General features: G+C 41.3%; 1 protein-coding gene across 1 annotated transcript in view; it reads left to right on the top strand.

Annotated features, from left to right (window-relative positions):
* The first annotated feature begins 4,473 nt into the window (after window positions 1–4,473).
* Window positions 4,474–17,579, top strand: part of LOC115148835 (dehydrogenase/reductase SDR family member 11) — a 47,755-nt gene continuing 34,649 nt past the window's right edge. The window contains exon 1 of the mRNA XM_029691096.1: window positions 4,474–4,811. Coding sequence (XP_029546956.1) covers window positions 4,680–4,811 — 132 coding nt within the window. The 5' untranslated portion in view covers window positions 4,474–4,679. The remainder of the gene's footprint in view (window positions 4,812–17,579) is intronic.

Here is a 17,579-nt window from a genome sequence, read left to right on the forward strand (position 1 = left end):
CCTGTCAGTGAGCATTTCTTCTTTGCCGAGATCATCCATCCACCTGACAGGTGTGGCATATCAAGAAGCTGATTGAACAGCATGATCATTACACAGGTGCACCTTGTGCTGGGGACAAAAAAAGGCCACTCTAAAATGTGCAGTTTGTCACACTACACAATGCCACAGATGTAATGCTGTCCACTAGAGCGGTTGCCAGAGAATTGAATAAGCTGCCTTCAACGTCACTTTAGAGAATTTGGCAGTACGTCCAACCCGCCTCGCTACCGCAGACCGACCACATGTGGGCGAGCAGTTTGCTGATGTCAGCATTGTGAACAGAGAGCCCTATGGTGGCAGTGGGGTAATGGTACGGGCAGGTATAAGCTACAGACAATGAACACAATTACATTTTATCAATGGAAATTTGAATGCACAGAGATACCGTGACGAGATCCTGAGGCCCATTATCGTGCCATTCATCCGTCGCCATTAGCTCATGTTTCAGCATGATAATGTACGGCCCCATGTTGCAAGGATCTGTACACGATTCCTGGAAGCTAAAAATGTCCCAGTTCTTCCATGGCCTGCATACTCACCAGACATGTCACCCATTGAGCATGTTTGGGATGCTCTGCATCTACGTGTATGACAGCCTCTTCCAGTTCCCGCCAATATCCAGATACTTCGTACAGCCATTGAAGAGGAGTGAGACAACATTCCACAGGCACCAATCAATCAGCCTGATCAACTCTATGTGAAGGAGATGCCGCGCTGCATGAGCCAAATGGTGGTCACTCCAGATACCGACTGGTTTTCTGATCCATGCTGCTACCTTTTTTTTAAAAGGTATATGTGACCAACAGATGCATATCTGTATTTCCAGTCATGTGAAATCCATAGATTAGAGCGTAATGAATGTATTTCAGTTGACTGATTTCCTTATGAACTGTAACTCAGTAAAATCTTTGAAATTGTTGCCTGTTGTGTTTATAGTTATATTCAGTATAAAATAGATTAGTACTTTATTGTCCAACTTGCGAAGGACATTTGAATGAAAGTTATATATACTATATATACAAAAGTATGTGGTGACCCCATCAAATTAGTGGATTTGGCTATTTCAGCCACACCCGTTGCTGACAGGTTTATATAATCGAGCACACAGCCATACAATCTCCATAGACAAACATTGGCAGTAGAATGGCCTTACTGAAGATCTTAGTGACTTTCAATCTGGCACGGTCATAGGACGCCACCTTTCCAACAAGTCAGTTGGTCAAATTTCTGCCCTGTTGGAGCTGCCCCGGTCAACTGTAAGTGCGATCTTTGTGAAGTGGAAACCGATTAAATAAATACAATAAACTTCACAGGATGGTGAAAGTGCAAGGTGATGAGCTTGATGCTCTTTTCCAATAAATATCAGTGGACTTATTCTGGTGACATGGTCGATACTTGGCTGCCGTTTGACAAATGTATATATTTGCTCTCATGTATACCAGCGAGCTGTTGGCTAGAGCACACCTGCCAATACCAGAGTACGCACATTCGCTATATAACGCAACATTTTTTGTGACAAAACCATCAAAGTTGAAAATGCAATGGAAACCCATTTAACTTGTCTTTTTATATGGTACATTGGAATTTAAACCCAAAAGTTATTTTTATGTGCGCTATGTCATCACGCACAGACTTTTATCCGCAACAACCTAATTTGACTGAAACACATCTCTATGGGAGAATGTGCATATTTTATTAATGTGAATTTTAGAATATTTACATGAAAATCTGTCACCAACTGGAAGACTACAGTAGGTAGTGATCTTCACAAAGTAACTATTGCAAAACAGTAAACCCTCGTCACACCACCAGGATGTGGCATTATTTTGCCACCGAGGGGAGCCAACGTTTCGTAAGTGAATCTGTACAGTTACACGCACACAGTAATGCGATTATTGTGGATAGATTAATATAATAAATAGTTCGATAAAACGTTTACATGCTTTGGAAAAGTAGATATTTCCAAATCATTTAGTTTACATGGGCACATCTGAAAAAAATCGTCAATTAAAATAAACATATAACAGCGACCATGTTATTTTTGAGGACTATATTTGATTCTTAGTTCGGGCGTTATCAAGTGAAAACTATTTCTAAAACGCATATGTTAAATTGTTCACAACTCGCGCTAAAGAACGAGCAATAAACAACTGTTGCTGGCACATGCGCAGATCAAATACACCGCTAGAACTCCAAATAAGGTGTTTACCTGTCCTAATAATTCGAAAGATTGCTCAGAAAACCAGGTGTTTTAATCGGCCTATGCTTACTTCGATTTTCACTTTACACTGATTTAAGATTAACAGAGTAAGGTGTTTACATGACTATTGCATAATCTGCCTACTGCCATAATCAATTTAATATACGATTATTCCTGTGCATGTAAACATGGCTAATATTTCACTCAGGAAAGGAGGAATATGGAGAGAAATTATCTAGTAAATCATTCAGTTCCCCTAAAACAGACAAAGACAGACAAACAAACAAGTTAAAGTGTTTGATCATGCTCACATAGGAACTGAAACACATGGATATTGCATTGATAAATGGACAACAAAACATTCAAGTTAAAATACATGTAAAAAACATGACAATATTTGCATTAACGTTTGGAGATATTCAGAGTTGTGTTGATTAGTTGGCAAAAGTAAGGTATGGATGAATGTTTATATTACAGACAGACAGATGCACAAATACATATGGACACACATACACACAAACATAAAACTAGAGAGTGACAGCGTACAGCAACATGTATATTTAAATATTCAAATTCAGGTAGCTTTTTTAATCAGGTAAGTGCCATTTCTGAACTGTTAACCCTCACAAGTCTGCCGGCCCAGGAGGCTCCCTAGCCGTACCCTCAGAGCATGTGCAGACCTTGGGCAGCTGTTGTGTTTTCTGACATTTTCTTTTGTCTGTTCATCTTTCCCTCAATCCTGACTAGTCTCCCAATCCCTGCCGCTGAAAAACATCCCGACAGCATGATGCTGCCACCACCATCCTTCACCGTAAGGGTGGTGCTAGGTTTCCTCGAGACGTGAGGCTTGGCATTCATCTTGGTTTCATAAGACCAGATAATCTTGTTTCTCATGGTCTGAAAGTCCTTTAGGTGCCTTTTGGCAAACTCCAAGCGGTCTGTCATGTGCCTTTTACTGAGGAGTGGCTTCCGTCTGGCCAGTCTACCATAAAGACCTGATTGGTTGAGTGCTGCAGAGATGGTTGTCCTTCTGGAAGGTTCTCCCATCTCCACAGAGAAACTCTGGAGCTCTGTCAGAGTGGCGATTGGGTTCTTGGTCACCTCCCTGACCAAGGCCCTTCCTCGATTGCTCAGTTTGGCCGGGCAGCTAGCTTTAGGAAGAGTCTTGGTGGTTCCAAACTTCTTCCATTTAAGAATGATGGAGGCCACTGTGTTCTTGGGGACCTTCAATGCTGCAGACATTTTTTAGTAACCTTTCCCAGATATATGGACAATTCCTTCGACCTCGTGGCTTGGTTTTTGCTCCGACCTGCACTGTCAATGGTGGGACCTTATATAGACAGGTTTGTGCCTTTCCAAATCATGTCCAATAAATTGAATTTACCAAAGGTGGACTCCAATCAAGTTGTAGAAACATCTCAGGGATGATCAATGGAAACAGGATGTGCCTGAGCTCAATTTCTAGTCTCATAGTAAAGGGTCTGAATACTTATGTAAATAAGGTATTAGTGTTTTTTATGTTTAATATATTTGCAAAAAAATCTAAAAACCTGTTTTCCCTTCGTCATTATGGGGTATTGTGTGTAGATTGATGAGGATTTTGTTTTATTTAATCCATTTTAGAATAAGGCTGTAACATAACAAAATGTGGAAAAAGTCAAGGGGTCTAAATACTTTCTGAATGTACATGTAAGTATGAAACATAAAAGTATAAATGTCAAATTCCTTATTAAGCAAATCAGACAGTAGGATTTTAATGTTTTTATTTATTTATGGCTACCCAGAGCCACACTCAGGCATAATACACAAACAAAGCATTTGTGTTTAGTGACTTCGCCAGATCAGAGGGATGATCAGGGATGTTCTCTTAATAAGTGTGTGAATTGGACCATTTTCCTGTCCTGCTGAGCACTAAAAATGTAACAACTACTTTTGGGTGGCAGGAAAAATGTATGGAGTAAAAAGTACATTATTTCTTTAGGAATGTAGTGGAGTAAAATAAAAAGTTGTCCAGAATATAAATAGTAAAATACAGATACACCCGAAAAAAACTACTTAAGTAGTATTTTAAAGTAGTTTTAATTAAGTACTTTACACCACTGATGAGGGCAAGGGAGAGTTTGAACACTGCAAATTTAAGAGTCGTAAAATAAACAAGCGGGAGGGGACGTCAACCAAACAAATACACATAGCGCAATGTTTGTCATTTAATATTTAATCCCGAGCGCAGGGATTTCGGTTTCCGCACGGTGCCTTTTCCTGGATGCTGCGAAAACAGGATTAGGGAGGGTTGAACGGTGTAACAGCACGCCCTATATAACACAAGTAACTGTTATGTATATTGTCACTATTGAACCGACATAGCTAGGTAAAATAAAATTATCGTCCTATTACACCAGTTGTAAAACTAGTCTTTGTAATAGCTAAATAATTAACTGAAATGGAGCGCTGGAAAGGCAGAGTAGCTCTAGTGACTGGAGCTTCGGTCGGGATTGGAGCGGCTGTTGCACGGGCACTTGTCCAACACGGCATGAAGGTTGTCGGATGTGCCAGGAATGTTGACAAGATAGAGGTGAGCAAATATAAAACAATGTAAAAGTGAGAACTGTCGCAATCACTCATAGTAGTAAACTACAACAGTTCCTCGAATGTTTGATGTGCGCAAATGACCAGTTTGCAGATAGTTGACAGTGGCTAGCCAGCTATTTTTTCCCACTGGATTATCTATGATACAGTATAGCGTTAGCCAGCCTTCTAGCCTTCAGTAAAAAATACACATTTGTGATTGACTTTGTTGGACTAGCAAATTGAAATAAATGTCACCGATTAAACATATTTTACGCAATCTTTACATGCGAGTTGCATTGATGTAATGCAATTTGCTGTCATATTCCTTGGTGTTTTTTGTTTGTTTAATCACAGCGATTACTCACTGCATTTAACGTAGCCTAAAGGCTGCTATTAACATTATTCACAGAATAATTCTGGTCCTGGTATTTCCTATGAAATCTTCATGCACCTTTTTAAAGAACATTTTCAATACATTTCCCAGTTATTAACTGCATAGCTAGTAGTTGCTATTATTTATATATTGTTCAGTTATACACGTTCTCTCTTTCCTCAGATTTAAACAGATGTGGCACATCTTGTCAACATTGTATCACTGTCTTCTAAAACAAATGAATATTTGGTAAAACTACTGAACAGTGTTGTTTACAGTGTTACAAACACACACAGTACTATCCAGATTGTGCAATAGGCTTCTTTAGCCCTCCACCCATTTTGCTGATCACATGGCCTTCTGTCATGTCAATCGTAACTGATCCAGGTTAGGGCAGAATGGTCCCCAATCCATGACATTTGTAAGACTGCCCAGACACTTAGCCTAGTTCCTCTGGATTAATCAGAAACTAGTGCAGTGACTGAGCCATTACAGGGAGTTGCAACCTATAGCCTAGACCAGCCCTACCCTCCTCCATTCATAAGGAAGACTCCCTCCACTATGAAAAGTTTGGAGTTGTTCCATTGCTTAGCTACAACAAATTATAATTCTATTATTGCATCTTATTAGTCTACAAGTCACTACCTTTTGATAGTTTTGTTGATTGACAAGTTCTGACACCTTGCTTGACCACAAAACAAATAGTTAAGAATACATTACGCAATAGGATATTTGTTCTGTATTAGAATAGGCTTGGTTTTACTCAAGATTCCAGTGGCACTTTTACAACCACAGGCCAGCTCTAGTTGGCCAAATATTTGGCCAAGTGAGGGAAAGATGTCAGATTGTGTGGAGGGTGAAGACTGAGCGATAAGCGTTCAACTCCCCCTCTCTGGGAGAGACTGCGTCACTTTTATGAGGCCTCTGAGCATTGTTTGAGTTGAAGGGAAGGTGGGACAAAGCTGGCATTGTACCCCCTCTGCGATGCCCACACTGGGGACTGGCTGTAACAGTGCCAAGAAAGGTATGCTCTGACTTAAAGTCGGGGTTGTAAACTAGGGCTCTTTCACATATCTCTGTATGGTCTGGATCCTAGAGCGTTTGGTACCCTGATCTGCGCTATAAAGGATATGTGAAATGCAAACGAACCCTGGCTGAAACGAATCCTGGATCTGCGTGAGTAGCGAGCCCAAGATCCAGGACCAGAGTACCAGGTATTGTGATGCAGCAGTGCGAGTCGCGTTGGAACTTTTTGCCAGTTGTAAACAAGCTAGCTTGCTAACGTCATGTAGAATGTGCATCTCGCAAATCACATCCTTAAACGGTTCTTTTCAGGTCTTATTTTGTAGAATTCTCACAAACGTTCTTGGAAACTGAACTCGGGAACCGAATTTCATGTGTCCATCGCCATTCAATTTTTCTCTACTTCCTCCTTTGGTGCTCTTTTTCTACTTGGGTAAAATGGTGTGATGAATACAATGTAGGCTCCATATCCCAAGAGTTCTGCGTTCTTTGAAGCCTGAATGAGTGGAGTTGACACAGGCAGAGAGAGCAGTAAAGGACATTGTTTCTGAGAGGGTAGAAAAGGGGTTGAAAACAGAAAAGGAGAGTATAATGAGATGGAGGGAGATGTGTGGTCGCCCAGGGCTGCCTGCAGGAATGGAGAGATGGTATACTAGCAACTTGGCTTCCAAGAAGCAGCAGCCAGGCCAATACTGAGATCATTGACATTTAACAACCCGTACTCGCATTAAACCCCCCCCCCCCCCCCCCCGGTGACATGATATCAGTGACGTGACGTGCAAATGAGCGATAGGAAACCGATCACACAAATGTCACCATTCCGATTTTTTTGTTGTGCGGGCGCCAAGTTCCCGGCAAGTTGCCGCCCTGGGGTGGTTGCCCATGTCGCCTATACCTAAATCCGCCACTGGGTAAGTTAGGCTATATGGAGTACAGACTGATACTAGATGCAAGTAGAACTCATAAGACTCAGGCACAGATCTGCAAGTAGCCTAATCATGTTTTTTGTAGCCCTCTATCTGTTCCTGGCCCACATACTGTATGTAGCTACAGTAGGACTGTGGTGACCACTTACCTTGCATAATGCTATAGTAATTACCAAGGTGTATCAATATAGCCTCTTAATTAAATCCTATGATAGTAGGTTGAGACCTTATGTTTCAGTGACTTAACTAAGAAGATTCAGTAGCAACAAGCCTATGCATTCATGGATTGTATGCATGTGCTAGCCTTGCTAAGTGGTCATTTATATTCAGGAGCTCTTTGACTGTCTCACAATAGCAAAGTGCCGTGGGCTACATTTAGGCTAGTTTAGACCTTGTTATTTTCCCCACACGGGCTGACAAGCGATTTATACCGGTAAGATTACTTTTGGTCCTCCGTGGCATGCGCAAACTTAGCATGATAGCAGGTTGGGCCAAAGAGGATTCAAGATTCAGCAGAGAAATTGGGTAAAAAGGCATCCAACTCGCAGTCATGACAATATAACTGGACCTTTACTGTACAGTGAGGGCATACATTTTTAGCGCCACACTCTTACCAACAGTACCACGAACCACACAGGACTTAACCTATGCACTGACACTGGTTTCAGTGTGGCTCAGGGCAGGGGCGGGGGGAGGTTGGGAGGTCAGTGAGGGTGTCTGTCATTTAATCTATGAGTGGCTGCACTTTGGGCTCAGCCAATTCCTAGAAAATGTGTGAGTGGCGGTCTGGGCATGATGCAGGTCCAGCAGGAGGATCATGGTGTCATCCTTGGATCTAGTGTGAAATAATTCAGATAGAATATTCCACTGACCTTGGCTTGAAGGGGGTGGGGGGAGGGAATAACAGAGTGGGAGGGGCCCCAGCCCCTTGTCTCAGTTGATGAGATGCAAATTAGATGCAAATCTAATTGATTTAAGGCCAATATCAGATTTTCCTAAACCGCCCCCCAGCCCAGTCTGTCATATTTGCCAAAGATGGGCCAGTGTACAGTATGTAAAGGTATATTTGGCTTTGCTCTGCTTGTGAAGGGTAGGATCTGATAGGAAGCTGAGGAGGATCGGTCTGGCCCTGGCCTGCTGTGATAGGAGTAGTGTTTTATGCTGCTGTGCCTGGCCTGCATCTTAAATCTGAAGTTGTCTGTGAGGTGTTAAAGGGTAGAAATCTAGGCTATCTACTGGGGTTGCCCAACTTGCCTTGAGGGAACATAGGTCTACAAATCACACAGGCAAAATGCATTTGACATGACAGCCAACTTTTTTTTATCCTTTTACAGCACCGTAAGGCTCCAGGAGTATGGTTGAATCCTTTGATTAGCTCTGTGTTAATGTCAGCCTGTCAGCAGAGCTTTTGTGGTACATGGCCCTGGTCAGTCCAGACCACTGGTTTCACTGTACCAGGGTTAAAATGCCATGTCCAACAACATTGTTAACTTGAGTTCTAGATTCTTCCTTTGGGAAGGGATTGGCTCATGTTCTCTCTCTCTTTCTCTCTGTTTGACTCTTCTACAAGAAAGCAATCAAAGAGGAGCTATTTACCTCAGAAATATATTTGATTACTTAGAATGGCCTCAGAAGACTCAAGAAGAGAAACCAATGACAGGTTATTTTGGTCTCAGAGCTGTCAGAAAAGTGATGTCTCCTTTCCACAAAGAGATTCCACCTGAATCACCTGTGGATTATCTTGACAAACAAATCAGTGTATTTTCTGCTGTCTGTCATGTCAGTGCTCAGAAATAGACTCAGCAGCCATGTGGATGGATTGTGAATGGCCCTCCAATGGGTCACGTAGACAGGGATAGTGAGATGTTTTTCAGGCTTAGGTTTAGTGCCAGTTCGGTCCGGGGGGTGTAAAAAGGTGCTCAATCATGTTTCAAAGGACTGTAGCTAACACTGTAGAAAGTTGGTGAGTCTTTTCCCTGCTCTGGCTCCTCATTCCTGTGGTGTTAGATGGGGCTCAGTAGCCTGCTCCCAGATCTGTTTGTGCTGTCTTACCAAATCCTATGGTCATTGTCATGCCAAATGAGCAATCGACCATAGTAGTTGGCAAGACAACACAAACAAATCTCAGACAAGGCTTGGGGCTCAGTCAGTGGATTGTGAATAGTGTCATCTCTTTGCCCGGCCCCAGTCCACTACCCATTGTATCTGTGAGATTTTTACTGCCCCCCCCCACCCAAAACGCCCCTCTTTTGTACTGTGTTTTCTGGGCAGTTAGCCAGTCTGAAGTTCACTTTGCTCACAGTGAGTAGTTTTCACCCAGCAAAGCAATGCTTTGAAGTGGGTCAGGCCAGTGAGGGGTGACTTCACTCTTTTACTCACTCTCTTTCTTTCTCTCTCTGTTTCTATTGCTCTCCCTCTCCATTCATTTAACACTCTAGCTCCTTAACATCAAGTTTGCTTTCATTTTTAAAAGCCTTTTTGGTTTTGATATCAATAAAAAGCGAGGGTTTTAGTTGAGTAGCAAAGGTCCAACAAATACAATATCTTGTAGGAGTTCTGACCCTTTTGTCCTACATTTTACTGTATGCCAAAACTACACAAGACCTTATCATATTCTTGACATAACAAATCTTTCAATGTGACCAATGTATCTCTTCATTTTATCATCCCACATGTAATATTTTGTGGACAGATGAAACGGTGAGAATCTGTCAAGGCTCACATAGAATTATGTCATTTCAAGCAGCAGTAGTTTCTGGTTTTGGGTTTTCGTCATAGATTATTTGGACGAATCAGGATTGGGCGAAGGTGGTGCTGTCACGTCCTGACCATAGTAAGTGGTTATTTTCTATGGTAGAGTAGGTCAGGGCGTGACAGGGGGTGTTTGTCTATGTTATGTATTTCTATGTTCAGTTTCTAGTTTTGTATTTCTGTTGGTTTTGTTTGGTATGATCTCCAATTAGAGGCAGCTGGTCGTTGTTGTCTCTAATTGGAGGTCATATTTAAGTTGATGTTTGTCCCACCTGTTTTTGTGGGTGATTATTTGTGAGTAGTGTTTGTTTTTCCTCTGCGTCACGGTTTGTTATTTTGTAGATTTCAGTTATTTGAAGTATTGCATAGTTTTCACAGATTAAATAAATATGTGCAACGAAACACACTCTGCACTTTGGTCCGATCCTTTGAACAGCCGTGACAGGTGCTTAAACTGGTGCAGTGATTTTTAAGCCTGCGTGTGGATGATAAAGCCAGATTCCACAGCCACAAAGTCAAATTGGCTATATCGTAAAAATGTATGTTTATAAAAAAATGTGGCACCCCCCCCCAAAAAGTAAAACAGGATATGATAAACTTTTGCGAGAGAATTACTTCTGGGTAACTGATACAATTTTACCTGTTGGGGGAAAAGGTTTATTATTATGACCTGAACAAACAGCTTATTCAGTCTGTGAAAATCCACGTGTCAGCAAGTTGAGGTACCTGCAGTGCAGGTAGGGTATTTGAGTCAGTTCACCTCACAGCTCATCTGCTTATCACTAATTCAATGGCAGCAGTTTGTCTGACTCACAGCACTTTTCCACTGACTTACGATTTTCCATTGGGCTCTAAGCGGTTAAACCACTGCATCTAGTCTCTGATAATGGGGTGATTTCCCCGTGGTGAGATCTGCAATGGAAACACGTTCACAGTACACAACAACACCCTCATACACCTTAAAGTGGAATTGACAGCATTTTTGCAACATTAAATCTTATTAGAATCTGTTCATATACACCCCTAGGAAGAATATTTTCTAAAAAGTGAGCAGCTTTTGCAGTGGTCCGGACTGTCCATATGATCATTTTCATAAATTCCTAGAATCTTTGGGAATGACCTACAGTGCATTATTCAGACCCCTTGACTTTTTCCACATTTTGTTACGTTACAGCCTTATTCTAAAATGAATTAATTAAAAATCCTCAATCTACACACAATACCCCATAATGACAAAACGAAAACAGGTTTTTACACAGTTTTGCTAATTTATTAAAAACAGATACCTTATTTACATAAGTATTCAGACCCTTTTCTATGAGACTACAAATTGAGCTCAGGTGCATCCTGTTTCCATTGATCACCCTTTATGTTTCTTGATTGGAGTCCACCTGTGGTAAATTCAATTGATTGGACATGATTTGGAAAGGCACACACCTGTCTATATAAGGTCCCATAGTTGACAGTGCATGTCAGAGCAAAAACCATGCCATGAGGTCTAAGGAATTGTCCGTAGAGCGCCGAGACAGGATTGTGTCGATGCACAGATCTGGGGAAGGGTACCAAAAAATGTCTGCAGCATTGAAGGTCACCAAGAACACAGTGGCCTCATAATTAGAACGCACAGTTTTGATTGATGCAACAGTCAGCGTTTGTGCTGGCCACTGTTTTTTCACAGAAACATTTTGCACAAACACACTCCTTACAATGGTATGTCCTGAACGTGACCAGTTTATTTTTGGATGCAATGTTCAGACATTCATAGAAGTAGCACAGCATGACACAATCATCCAAACCGGAAGATGTAGGCTACATTAGTCCTAGTGCTAACTGAGGAAAGATTGACTTAACACAAGTGATCATATTTAGCTAACTCTCAGCTGACGGAAACCATAATATGAATTAGCTAATAGCAATTACTATTTACAATTAATCACATCACAGGTGAGCTCACCATTGATCAAAATAATTGAGTAAAACACTTTCAAAAATGTTTAAGTAATCCGACGATGGGTAGTTTGTGCGAGCCACCATGTTTTTTTTTGTGTGTCAAGCAAAGATAAGAAGAGTAGGCAAGATGAGTTTGGTCTATTTGTAGTATGCGTGTTGAAGTGGGTGGGTCGTTTACCATTATTAAATTCACTTCCGGATGTTTACTCGAAAGATGAGTGAACCATCCCATCACCTCATTTTGTTATAACATCTTTGGTCTGACAGACATTTACTTGACACCCAGAATGCATTGTATAATGTCAACAAACATGGCACCACACATAGCTGGCAAATAGCTTAGCATTAGCTCATCATAATCAGTACAACCTTCAAAAAAGTATTTTGCACAAGTGTCCATTACAATCTATGCAAGATGCACTCTAATGTACTTGCTCAGTTGTGCACCGGAGCCTCCCACTCCTCTTTCTATTCTGGTTAGAGCCAGTTTGCGCTGTTCTGTGAAGGGAGTTGTACACAGCGTTGTACCACATCTTCAGTTTCTTGTCAATTTCTTGCATGGAATAGCATTCATTTCTCAGAACATGAATATACTGACGAGTTTGGGCTTTGTTTCTGGCCATTTTGATGCTCCAGATACTCAACTAGTCTAAAGAAGGACAGTTTTATTGCTTCTTTAATTAGCACAACAGTTTTCAGCTGTGCTAACATGACCCTTTTGCAATTTTCTAATGATCAATTAGCCTTTTAAAACAATAAACTTGGATTAGCTAACACAACGTGCCATTGGAACACAGGAGTGATGGTTGCTGGTAATGGGCTTCTGTACGCTTATGTAGATATTCCATAAAAAATCAGCCGTTTCCAGCTACAATATTCATTTACCACATTAACAATGTCTACACTGTATTTCTGATCAATTTGATGTTGTTTTAATGGACAACATTTTTTAGCTTTTCTTTCAAAACAAGGACATTTCTAAGTGACCCCAAACTTTTGAACAATAGTGTACATATGGTATGCTACAGTAGAAATGGCAACACGATATACAGAAAATACGGGACTTACTTTGATTGGAACGCAAGGAAAACAATGAAGACAATGTGAGCACCAGACAGAAAATGTGCCAGGGGGAAAAAGTTTGTGCAAGACTGTGCAAATGTCTGCATACTTGATCTGCGGAAACACTGAGAAAGTGCTTGGGCTCTCTTGAAGAGAGAAGTTTGTCCGGCTCGGTAAAGCCTCAAACACAAATTTCCCACCATAATGAAATGGGCTACTTCTATGTGAGGAGGAACACACCTCAATTCAAACTGTTGTTAGAAAATAAAACTTTGACATTTTAATTTGAAATTGACAAGTTGAAACAGCCTATAGATAATTAGCAGGCAGCGTGTCTTGGTGTGAGGGCAGCACGGGTTAACGATCCTGTTGCGAAACGATCACGTTTTGGAACAGTAAGTACATTCCGACATCACGCGCAAAAAAAAACTCACGCTGGGTGCGACCGATAGAGATATTTGGAACTCACGCGTGAAAAGGTTAAAGTTTGTTTTGATGCATAAACTGGCAATTTTATAATTTTGACCGATGTTATGACTGTCTGTTTCATATCTGCAAACCAATAGATAGTCATAGCGCTGACTTCATCCACATGTTCCTATGGAAAACTCCCGATAGCGCATGAAGTCAGAAGTATTTGAATTTGAAGCTCGCCATGTTGACGAATGGGGCTGAATGGCACAAAAAAAATCACTAAGAAACATTGTGAAAGTGAATGTAACTAGCAAAGGATCATGGTCGATGTAGTCATTTTCATCCTGCCTGAGAGAGTCAACCTTAATGTCTATGGAGCCTCCTCGTAGCCTGCCAGCCCGTGATTGGTCTGTGTCAGCACGTGGTCCTGTGCGACGACGAATGTAGTAGTCAGAATAGATCACTATTTAATTAAATATCTCGATTGTATATAGCCTCTACTGTAATAGCCTGTATATAGCCTCGCTACTGTTATTTTATTGTTGCTCTTTAATTATGTTATTTTTCTATGTGTATGTATTTTTTTTAACTTTAGTTTATATTAGTAAATACTTTAACTGTTTTGTTGGTTAAGGGCTTGTAAGTAACCATTTCACTGTTGTATTCGGCGCATGTGACAAGTACAATTTTATTTGTAGCTAACTATAAAATAATTAAACGTGGGGATCAAACTTGATCATAATAAACTAATTTTAGAACACAAAACGGCAGTCTAAAAATATTTTAGGGCGTTCTGGCGATTTGACATTTACATAGGCTTTCTAGGGCAGACCAGGGCTTTTGGTACGGTTAGGCTGCTACACAGTAGATGACCAGCAGAGCTCGTGACTTCACTTTCCAGACCGGTCACTGAGGGCCTGAACATCTTCATACACCTTATCCTGACATTTGAAACTCTTCCCCAAAACACATGCTAAGCATATCCTTCATACACATCACATGTGTTGTCGTGTGTCTTCCTGATCTAGGCTACCTTTTTAATTGAACAATACAGTATCATTATTTTATCTGCTTGGTAATACATCATACAGGCTCTGTGAAGGTATTATTTTGCTTGCAACCTTTTCCTCATGATCTGCAGAATTATAGTCGAAAGTTCTGTTACACACACACAAACACACTCACCACTGGGACCAACCAAAACGTCACAGTTGGATGTTTAGCTGACCAGCCATAATTACAGTGATGACAGGATATGCTGTGGATGCGGTTGACCAGAAGGCCCACCCACTGTCATACCGGAGGTCACTGGGATCTGAGACTGTAACACCCTGATTGGCTCAGACAGCTCACTGACCCCTTCTGTGTGACCTCTGATTGGTCCAGACAGCTTAGTTCCCTCACTGTGCTGCGTCCTTCCTGTGGTAGTGGCACTAGTCATCTTTTGGGGAGTAGATTTTACCAACATTGACATGTCCTGCTGGAGATCTGGGTCTTGTTCATTGAGCACCAAATGGAAGATGTTTTTCAACAGAAAATGAAAACAAGTGTTTTTATTTATCAATTTCAGATGGAAGGCTACCTCACCATTTCAGACAGTTTTCTTCAGGTTTGGTGCAAAATGAACATGACCCTGTTCTCTGTGTTCACACTGTGGAGCCGTATATATATATATATATATATATATATATATATCTCTCTTTCTCGCTCGTCCACATGCAATAGGCCTACATCATTCTCTTTTTTTTATATATATTTTCATTTTGTGTAATCTTGTGATTTGCTCATTTTGTAGTATGCTTTTCTATCCTATCCCATTCTTAACTCCCCTCTCTCTTTTCAGTACCTGGCCTGGCTCTGTGTCTGTTGGCCCACAGGCCGGCACATCCTTTCACACTGCTGTGGCTTCAGCAGACAGGATCACTGTCTGCATGGGCTCTCTCCTTCTGAAGTCTCTCAGGCCTGGTTTCAAAAAGTATTTGTTTTCTTTCAAATGCTTTAGATGTGCTTGATTGAGCTTGCCTGGCGTAATGGAACCAATGAAATAGTCCCAAAACCACTCCAAGCAAACGCTCAATGTACTATTTGAACCCAGGTCTGCTCTGAAGTGCTCTCTGTGGGAAAGGTTGAGGGGAAAAAGTGGGGAGAAAAACGGTGAAGACGAAGCACCTAAGTGCCACTGAGGCTCTAAGGTTGTAATCAGAAGGATGCCTGTGGTATGGAGAGAGAGATCGAGAGAGAGCGCGTTATGGGGTGCACAGACTGAACTAGGATGCATCACAAACACACTCACACAACAGCTAGGTTAATTGAGTTAATATTTTCGATTGAAAGAGGGGGAGAAGACAGCTGAAGAAAATGAATATAGCTACAGTACAAATTGGATTGCTGCTTTGCTCTCTCTAACAGGACCTAAGCCTAGCGTATGCATTTTACTCCAGCAAGCCATCACAGCTAAGTGTATTGAGTAGACATAAATCCAATTAGTCAGGCCTTTTCTGTGATAAATTAGCCTGAGATCATCACTTAAGTTAAAGTTTAAAAGAGAGCCGATTCCATACCGCCATCAGACATTAATCATAGTACATTATTCAGAGCTGAGTCACACTCCTTGTGTAAGGAAGGAAAGGAGTTTACATAGTTTCACGCCAGGGCATATCCATTTACTATGCTGCACACTAGCGTGTTTTTAGTGGACACGTTGTGTGCTTGGCTCCAGGCAGGAGCGCTCCAGAGGGAATACAACAGTGATGGGACAGTCATGAGGTTTGGGGGCACGCTGTTCTACTGGAGTAGGTGGGTCTTCAACTCTCTTCAGCCACAGTGATGTAGGCTACATATAGTACCCGGTCTTTAAAAGACAGCCCTTACCAGTAGTCATATTGCAGAACCATAAGAACATGACATAATACTTGCCATGATTTCCCTATGCCAGATCTGTATTACATAGGCCTAGACTGAGCTATTTTATCGGTGGTTTTCATGAATGCAATTCTGTGCAAGACAAATGGATATGTTTGGACATCATATTAATCTATTAATCTCATGGTAAGATATGATTAATGTAGCTTAAGCAAATTGACTGCAGTAAAAATACAACATGCCAGCCAGACTGGCTCTGTTGCGTTGCCTCCCAGGCCCACCATTATTTATAGTAAACCTCTGCTCATATCTGTAGCTTCCTGTGCTCTGTGTCAGTCAGCAGGTAGGATGAAATCCCACCATACTGGTTAGCCTGCTCCAGTGAGTGAATGTACTCCACCCCCACCGTGTCATCGCTGTGTCACAGCCATTCACAATATCAATGGGCTGTTACTTTCCAATCAGAGACTACTTTTTATACTTATTATTTACCATACTTCGTTTAATTCACCTTAATTCTTGCACAGAATCCAGTCTAGCTGACGAGATGCAATTTTCCATTTTTCTTTTCCATTTTTTTTTCTCTGGACATTGATTTAGTTATCCTAATGCTGGCTATCCTACAAGGGTAAAAAACTCCAATAACTTTTGAGCGGATTATGATAGAGACATGAGGTTTGGACTGTTGGTTTTCTTAGAGGATTTAAATTGTATTTGTTTGTTCCAAAGCTTCTATAGCAATGCCTTGACAGTGTAATAGGTGTGTTTAGTGGGCTTAATCTGACTGCACATATAGTGACTAACGAAAAGCTAGTGATGTTGTTTTATAGCCTAATATTGATTATCCCTAGGGAGAAAGGCAATAAAAGCCTACTCCCTCCCCAACCTTTGGACCCTTCTGTGGGTGGCTGCTCTTGGATTGTGCTCAATGGCGGTAACAGGGGTTAAAGTTCTCCGTCTCGTTTGATTTCTGTCATATGGATTCTGGAGAGGTCGTTTTTGAGATCAGTGTAGATCTGCAATAAAATATCTCTGGAGGGATGGGAGATGACATGGCCTAATACAGAAGCATGTCTGGTCTACAAAATATATTCCCAAATAAATGTGTGCACTGACATGCATGATTGTTTCTGAAACGCTGATGTTCAGATGAAGGGAATTAAGTAGTTTATAATGCGCACCACAGCAGCGCTCAACTCAAACAGCGATGTGTGTAGCCTACTGTAGCTGCTGGCAAAGTTCCCAGAAGATACCGACCCTACCATTACGCTTCTTTACACTGATCTGCTTGGAGGTCGGAACGCATCATGGTTACATTAAGACACCGTGGAGCCGGCGCAAGATATGGGTCGGAAAACGTACCTTAATGCAAGGATGGGATATGCCACTGTACTCCAAATGTTATCTTTAT

Source organism: Salmo trutta, chromosome 15, assembly GCF_901001165.1.
Source record: "Salmo trutta chromosome 15, fSalTru1.1, whole genome shotgun sequence".
NCBI lineage: Eukaryota > Metazoa > Chordata > Actinopteri > Salmoniformes > Salmonidae > Salmo > Salmo trutta.